The sequence below is a fragment of the Phycodurus eques genome, chromosome 4, assembly GCF_024500275.1.
Source record: "Phycodurus eques isolate BA_2022a chromosome 4, UOR_Pequ_1.1, whole genome shotgun sequence".
Classification (NCBI taxonomy): domain Eukaryota; kingdom Metazoa; phylum Chordata; class Actinopteri; order Syngnathiformes; family Syngnathidae; genus Phycodurus; species Phycodurus eques.
This window is the reverse complement of record NC_084528.1, coordinates 20,521,402-20,529,698: the sequence shown is the minus strand read 5'-3', so window position 1 is coordinate 20,529,698 and position 8,297 is coordinate 20,521,402. Positions and strand designations below refer to the sequence as shown.

Here is an 8,297-nt window from a genome sequence, read left to right as displayed (position 1 = left end):
GAAACTTTCATCATCTCCTCAGGGTAAAAAAAAAATAATATATATATATATCTAAACCCCATTGGTCCTTAATCCTGTTTGTTTGACACAGTCAACTCACAGACAGTAAGGCAAATATGTGGAATTAAATAGACAGTCTTTACTGTGGGACATTGACAATTACAGAGAGAGCAAGAATGTGAAGTTAAAGGTTTTTGAGCCATTGCAGCCTGTCTCCCCTTTGATCACACGGGTGCACGGGAACGTCGGCCATGTTTCCATCATCGCGCACAGGAACTGTGATGGAGAACGAGGAAGATATCAGGCAGAGCAAAACACATTTGTGACTGCATTCACCATTCCAACTGCCGTTTTACACTATATTTGAATCGAAGTTTACAACAAAAAAGGTTTGATCGAGCTCTACCCACGACTTTATCGAGGTTCATTGTTTGCGGCTATGCTATATAGCAGATCTTTAAGTTTTTACCGTATACAAACAAGTCCGAATTTAGAGTTGCGCACCTAGCAGCGGAGTACATACACCATATTGTGCCGCAACATGCCAGGCAGCACTGAGGTCTACTGGAAGACATCAAGTGCAATGTAATGTAATGTAATGTAAACAGTTCTTCTCACGTCCTCAAAAATGATGTTATCCTATAGATACTTTTCCATCACCTGATAAGTATTATTTTGTCTACCATGTTGGCAGTTGAGATGGAAAGAATTCTCAAATTAAAAACTCAATAAGCACAACAAAACAATGTGTCGACCTCCAACACGGCGGTGCGTTCCGTCACAGGAAAATCATCGATTAAGTCTCTCATGTCTCGATGGCAAGAGTAAGAAGAGGCACCTTGGAACACTTTCAAAAGTGTGTTTTGATAACTTTAAATGTGTTTAAAGCGTGTGGGGCGGGTAAAGGTATGTATTATGACAGGCATTTATTTAAAAAAAAAAAAAGAAAGTTTCTATTGCACAGCTTTTCACCTATTGCGCTTGGATCTGGAATGCATCCCCCACGATAAATGGGGGTTCACATAACAGTGTAAATAGTCACAGGCTGTAGAGAAGATTTACCTGGGTAGGTGTACGGCACCGCAGAATTGATCATTCCTGAATACTTTGTGTATGGACTTATTAGTGGAAGCGCAATACCTGACAAAAGACGTATTATTAGTTATTTATTTAAAAATATATACCGTATGTGAATACTGTCAAGGTGTAGACTCACCCATTATTCCTATAGCACACGAGGTTACGATGACAGGCTCCTTATTCCACGCATTCTTCAAAAAGGCTGCGACCCCTGCACAAAGACACAAGCCATTCAAAAAGGTAATTTTTACTTCAAGTCCTGCACAGTTCAGCCGCGTAAAGCTAAGTTAGCCAACGTTAGCGATACACCCAAGGTCACACTTTGTCCTAAATCAAATAGAAATATTAACTTTACACATAAACTAGCATTTTAGTTCTTTCAAAGAGACATTACTTTCGTATGCAGGAATGTTATTTGGATTAGAAAAGTTTAATTCAACTGATTAGCCATGTCGCAGAAGACAAAATACACACGTACGCGCCATCTTGGTTTGTGACGTAGCACGCGAACTAAGGCCTAACGGGAAATGTAGTTAATCGTCCTTGTGACGTACAACTCATGCGCCCGCTGCATGTAAACAGCGACAGTCAAGGCGAAATGAGGAGCTACTTTTAATGTGAATTTCTTATCTATAGTGTGTTTACAAAGTATCCAAGAGTAAAGATAATAAATGAAGCACGTGTTGTACAATGTATTCCTGACAATGTTTGTTTCTTAATTTTGAAGAAACACAACTACTCCCGTGATTTCGACTGGATATTGCTGTAAGTACGGTTCTGTTTGTTACTTGCTATTCTACATTCTATTCTACCAATGATATTACGTTGTTTTCTAACAATTGATGTATTTATCAATCAATATCATCTGAAGACCTCGACGGTGGTATTAAATGACCCATAAATCAGGCTGTAGTAGCTACGGTTTTGTGCTAATCATATTTTGCCACCTAATGTACGTATAAAGATCACTGGCTGGGGGTGTGGTGTTAGGCCCTTGGGCCGGTTTTAGGGTGACCTGGTGGGGCTGGTGGACCACCCTGGGTCCCTCGGTGTGGGTAGTGTCCCGGGCCACTCTCGGATGGGCTCCTGGGCGCGACCCCGCCTGTCGGGTGGGTGGTGTGGAGTCCTTATCCCCGCGGTGCAGGCACAACAATTACAGAACACTTTTGAAGGTTATTGTGCATGCGAAACGACGTCAAATCACTTGCATGATACTGAGGACTTATTCGCTTGGTGTGGGGCCACTCACTCATTGTGATAAATAACTCATAACTGTGGGAACTTCCTGGGTATCCCCTCACTTGCACTCTATTTCTAGAGATGTTTAGAATTTACACTTCCGCTCCCAATTTCCACTACCACCACACTGTCTCTCCCTTTTGTTTTTTTCTGTCACTCCCCTTTAAAACTTTGTTCTGTCCAACTGAAATTTTCAATAAATATCAGAATACAAAGAGCCACAGTGGCATCTTAAAAACTCCACTGTGGCGCAGTCAAACTGTTCTGGCATAAAATGGATACATATCCTCCTTTCTGCTTGACCTCACAACCGAACACGACCAAAGGGGGAAAAAAATACAAGCACCACCCCCCCCAAAAAATACCACTACAATGACCAACATTAAAATACAGGAGAGTAGTCGGCCAAAATACTAATCAAAAATGAGACAGAGGTTTTATTCCTAAACTTGTAAAATTACAAGAAACAATATAAAATTTTCCAAGAATGCAGTCCAAATTTTACATGAACTGAAAATTACACATAAAGTCATCATATTACAAGAAAATGAATAAACAATATGTTGTGCTATGATGGGAAAAACAACACCCCAAGGTTTACAGGAATAAAGTCAAAATATTACGACAGAAAAATCGAAAATTATCAGAAACTAGACAGAATAACACAACAAATATCCCCAAAAATTATGGTAAGAGAAAAAATTAAACAACAATAAAGTTGCTTTGATGCATTTGATGCAAAAACTAATTTAATTTATGAGAATTAAGTCAAACTATTAGAAAAAATATATGTACTTTTACCGGAATAAAGTAAAAATGTTATATGCAAAAACTTTGAGGGGAAAAAAAACTGTCCCTAAGTAATGATTCAATTAAATTGTATTGCACCTAAATAAAAGTTTAAGAAAAAAGTTGTTAAAGATTGAATGCAAATGTATTGAATTTAATAGTTAAATACAACTGAACTGGACTTGGGCAGTGATTCCTTCGCGTACCACTAGAGGCATCCCGTGTACCACGAGTGGTACTCGTACTACACTTTGAGAATAACTGCTCTTGATCCATGCTTAACGATTTAAGGACAAATACTAGTTATTTTTTTCATGGATGTTTTTTTTCCGTTGTTTTTCTACTTTTCAGTCTGATGTCTCCCATTTTCACATTTAAAATAACATTTATTCATCCCACAATGGGGAAATGTGCAATGTAAGCAGTCATCTGTGTGTCTTTGCAGACAATGGAAGACTTCTCTGGTTTGGCCCTCCCGCCTCTATTTGGGGGTCACATCCTAGAAGCAGAACTAGAGCCAAGCGGTGTGGAGCTGGGACCTGGGGAGGTGATTTATGTCATTTGTTGTTGTCGTCCCCCCCCCCCCCCCCCCCCCCCACCACCACTCCCCCATGTATCTTTAAATGGATAGCGTGGCGAGGTAGTGGTTACCATGTCTGCGTAACAGTTTTGAGGTTCAAGGTTTGAATCTCAGCTCTGGCCTTCAGATGTGGAGTTTGCATGTTCTGCCCATGTTTGTGTGGGTTTTCTCCTGGTGTTCCAGTTTCCGCCCACATTCCAAAAACATGCGAATTAGGTTAATTGAAGACTTGAAATTGTCCATAGGTGTGAATGGTTGTTTGTCTCTTTGTGCCCTGTGATTGGCTGGTGACCAGTCCAGGGTGTACACCATCTCAAAGTCAGTCAACTCAGAAGAGGACACGCACGAAGATGGATGGACGGATGTGTTTTTGAAAGCCTTGCGTACCCTTTTAACCATATGCATTTCTTATGCATAATGTGTATTTTGTTGAACACAATCGTCATTTTGCATATATATATATATATAGTTTATATATATTATCATATATTTCTTTTATTATTGAAAACCCAATTAATGAAAACATTTTCACTCATACCAAAATAGTTTAATTCAAAGCCTCTTAAAATCATGACGTCAACTTTTATGAGGTAAAGTTGTCACACTTTTTCATTGTTATACAGTGGTACCTTGAATTATGTGCCAACAAATGTACCTACTGTCCTGTTTGAAAATGTAGCACTTTTTAATGACTGAGATTGTTGTCTGTCTGTCTGCAGGTGGAATTGGGCCCGGGGGGCAGTGAACTGCTGGAGAGCGCAGCCCCAGAGGACGAAGAGAGAAGAGTTCTTGATAAGAGGAAATATCTGGCGTTGAACAGGCGATGCAAAGAAATTGAACAGGTTGCGTCTGTGTTTTTCTCCAAGCTATTTTGAATAATGTTGTTGCGTTTGTTACCATCATTTTGTGCCCCAAAATATGTCCACCCAATAGTTTGTACAGTGAGACCTTGTGAAATTAAAGAGCTTTCCGCTGATTTATGACATGTACCATTGATGAATCACAACCATTTTGTGCAGACTCCACCCATTTTGAGGGGGTCAAAAATCTATGAAGCTCATATCAGACCATAACAATAAGCAGAAGTGTATTATCACTATCCCCACCACGGTGCCATCCATCGCATACAGGTGAATCACAAGATCCTCGGCCGCCTTCACCAAGTCCAAAGACTGACACGACGTTTGAAGAAAGAGAGGCGGTAGGAAATTATTTTGCCTTAATCTAGTGTCATCTACATTATCTTGGAGGCCCCTTTTTCATTTTTGGTCTGTCACAGGTTCCTCATGAAGACCCTGGATGCTCACGGAGACAACTACAGGAATGCTCAGCTCACCATGCTGCTGGAGGTCAGCTGTTACACATTGAAAGCAAAACCAGGACTCATTATATATGTCATTGATGACAACATAAATTATGTAAAAAGCATATGTAATTTATTATATTGCAATCAGGTAGACCGCTCACTTTTTTTTTTATTTTTTTTTTTTTTAAGTGATACGCAAAGATCCCATATTTTTTCTTTGGGATTTTGGACACCCCTGTTAGACTGCATTTCTGATTAGTTTTATGTTATGTTCAATGACAGAACAGTGCTTTTTTTATTTCGAAGAGACCACAAACTTTGGAACAGTAATGTATATGTAGAAGCGTTAATTTGGCCAATGAAATAACCATGACATTATACTTTTCAATGTTGATGCCTTCCCTGATTCAAAATGTCACCATTTGCAACATGTCATGTCATTCTCCTTGAACCGCAGACAGTTTGGAGTGACATCCTTGTTGACATATACCTTTTCATTTCAAAATCTTGCATTTAAAAAAAATTGTGTTCCAGGATGAGCCGGGAGTGCCTTTGGACGTCACTGCCGGAGCCATGGATGAACGGATGAATGGTGTGTCCGGCTCTGCCTCTTCTCTCACTTTTCACCATTCTTCAGGGCCCAAGAGGAGAAAACACGTGACACCGAAGCAAGAGAAGGACAAAGATCCACAAGTAGGCTTATGGCTCATCCATATCACATTACTTTCCTGCAGTGTTATTACAGTGTTCCCCCGCTACATTGTGGTTTGTCATTTGCGCCCCTGATATATGGCGTTGTTTTTAACCAAACGTTTTTTAATGGGTTTTCACAGTACAGTATACTTACTGTAATACCCTCACTATTTATTGAAGGCAAAGAGAACAGTAAAATATAAACCCAGTGAGTACGCTCACATAGGAGACTGCTGTCAGCCACAACTCTCATCTAGATACTCACACGCAGACGCCATTTCACCAGGTCCAGCTTCTTGACACATGTATGTAAGGGCTGAAACAATTAATCAAATAACTCAAATAATCCTATTACCAAAAAAAGTCTAAGCAAAATCTCTGCCTTGACGCTTCGCAGCGATCATTTTGTCCACACGGACTAATGTAAATGCACTCTTGCACTACTTCGTGTCGAAATAATTTGTCAAGGATGGCGGCAAGCCAGGAGGAAAGGGTGTGTAAAACACAGAGAATGTCCAAAGTTCTCCAAAAAACAGCAGCCGGTGCACTTTCAAATAATCGCTTCATTGAACAAACCGTAAAAATAAATATAATAAATAAACATGTAATAAGCACTGTTCACAACAAGCCATTACAGCCACCCGCGATAAACGGGGGTTCGCTCATATTGATTTGATGGATGGTTTTAAAAATGAATTTCACTGCTTTTTCTCCGCAGAATGAAGCAGACATGTCAGCGCTGTCGGACGCGCAGTTTGGAGAAATGCCCAGCCCAACCTCACTATCACATTGACAACTGTATATACACAGAAATTAATATCATAAACCTTAGAAACCACACCATGTGAACGGATTCACAGTAAAATTAGTTAGTGAACAGGTACTGTATTGTCCCAGACAGATATTTTGCGTTGTATAATGACATCCTATAATAATGATAATAAGTCATGTTTTTTTCCCCAACTCTTTTTGCATTACATTTCTTTATATTGTTATTTACAGATTTGTTTCGATGTTCTGATGTGACGATTTTGTATTAAATTTTTAACAATGTCTTATTTTGTTGGTTTTTAAATGTGGATTACAACCATTAAAAGTAGTAGAATACTGTAAAACAGTGGTTCTCAAACCTTTTACACTAAATACCTACCTAAACAAACAGTACCAAACAAACAAATATAAATATTAGTCAAAGACAACACAAGTGAACACAAAATGCAGTTTTTAAATGAAGGTTTTTATTATTAAGGGAGAGAAAAAAATACAAACCTACATGGCCCTGCGTGAAAAATTAAAACAACTGTGGTTTATCATACCCGAGTTGAATTAAAAAGGACCTGCCTGACAAAGTGAAGTAGACCAAAAGATCCTCAAAAGCTAGACATCATGCTGCAATCTAAAGAAATTCATGAACAAAAGAGAAAGAAAGTAATTGAGATCTAGCAGTGTGGAAAAGGTTATAAAGCAATTTCTAAAGCTTTGAGACTCCAGCGAACCACAGTGAGAGCCATTATCCACAAATGAGGAAAACATAGAATAGTGGAGAACCTTCCTAGGAGTGGCTGGCCTGCTTCGGGACCTGAAGACCTGTTGTGATAAATGGAACCATTCCAAAAAATCCTAAAGGAGAATGTTCGGCCATCTGTTTGTGACCTCAAGCTCAACGAACTTGGGTTCTGCAGCAGGACAATGGTCCAAAACACACCAGCAAGTTCACCTCTGAATGGCGGAAGAAAAACAAAATGAAGACTTTGGTGTGGCCTCCAATGTGGCTGAATTACAACAATTCTGGAAAGATTAGGGGGCTAAAATTCCTCCAGTGCTCCAAGAGACTCATTGCAAGTTATCACAAACGCTTGAATGCAGTTGTTGCTGCTAAGGGTTGCCCAGCCAGTTATTAGGTTTAGAGGGCAATCACTTTTTTCACACAGGGCCATGTAGTACCCCCCACCCTTAAGAGTAAAAATCTTCATTTAAAAACTGCATTTTGTGTTTACTTGTGTTGTCTTTGACTAATTCTTAAATTTGTTTGATTATAGGAAACATTCAAGTGTGACTAAGATGAAAAAAAATAAATCAGGAAGGGGGCAAACACTTTTTCACACCACTGTAAATCAAATTGTACCTAAATAAACCTTTTAAAACAAACAGTTCTAAAAGATTAAATGAAAATTCATTGGATTTACAAGTTTAATACAACTGAACTGTACTTAATATTCTCGCTTTTCAGGAGAATTTGAGTTTCTTCAACCATTAACATTGCATCGCCAAAGGTGGTAGTAGTAAGCCATTTTCAACACTTTAGATTGGTCAATAATTTGTATAAAAAAAAAAAAAAAAAGAAATACCACACGCACGTGGGGACTGACTAATAATATTGATGTGTGAAAAAAATAAGAAATTTACCATTTGACAGGAGTTTGCGTTATTTAAATACCATTAAAACACAACGTGTGTGTGTTGGGGGGGCGGGAGGAGGGGTCACTATCACACAGCTGAGCCAATGGCTGGTTCTCATCCCAGCGGAAGTACGTCATAGACAGACATGGAGTTCGTTCAATCAAAAGGCTTGGATGTGGTTTAGGGCGGGCTGCAAATGCGAAGGTGGGA

The 8,297-nt window shown here is 39.2% G+C and overlaps 2 protein-coding genes across 3 annotated transcripts; one reads left to right on the top strand and one right to left on the bottom strand.

Annotated features, from left to right (window-relative positions):
• Window positions 1-119: 119 nt before the first annotated feature.
• On the bottom strand, window positions 120-1,600 carry ndufa3 (NADH:ubiquinone oxidoreductase subunit A3). The gene is made up of 4 exons (XM_061674547.1): window positions 1,559-1,600; window positions 1,217-1,291; window positions 1,063-1,140; window positions 120-276 (listed from the first exon to the last, which is right to left on the bottom strand). Exons 1-4 carry the CDS (start codon window positions 1,563-1,565, stop codon window positions 185-187), a joined length of 252 nt encoding a protein of 83 aa, XP_061530531.1. The 5' UTR covers window positions 1,566-1,600; the 3' UTR covers window positions 120-184.
• A 57-nt stretch (window positions 1,601-1,657) lies between these two features.
• On the top strand, window positions 1,658-6,708 carry tfpt (TCF3 (E2A) fusion partner). Of its 2 annotated transcripts, none has more exons than XM_061674545.1 (7): window positions 1,658-1,845; window positions 3,554-3,655; window positions 4,408-4,530; window positions 4,819-4,889; window positions 4,968-5,037; window positions 5,529-5,687; window positions 6,406-6,708. In XM_061674545.1, exons 2-7 carry the CDS (start codon window positions 3,557-3,559, stop codon window positions 6,478-6,480), a joined length of 597 nt encoding a protein of 198 aa, XP_061530529.1. In that variant the 5' UTR covers window positions 1,658-1,845; window positions 3,554-3,556; the 3' UTR covers window positions 6,481-6,708. The 2 variants fall into 2 exon arrangements, with proteins under 2 accessions (XP_061530529.1, XP_061530530.1); XM_061674546.1 differs by lacking the exon at window positions 1,658-1,845 and adding an exon at window positions 2,128-2,252.
• Window positions 6,709-8,297: the final 1,589 nt, after the last annotated feature.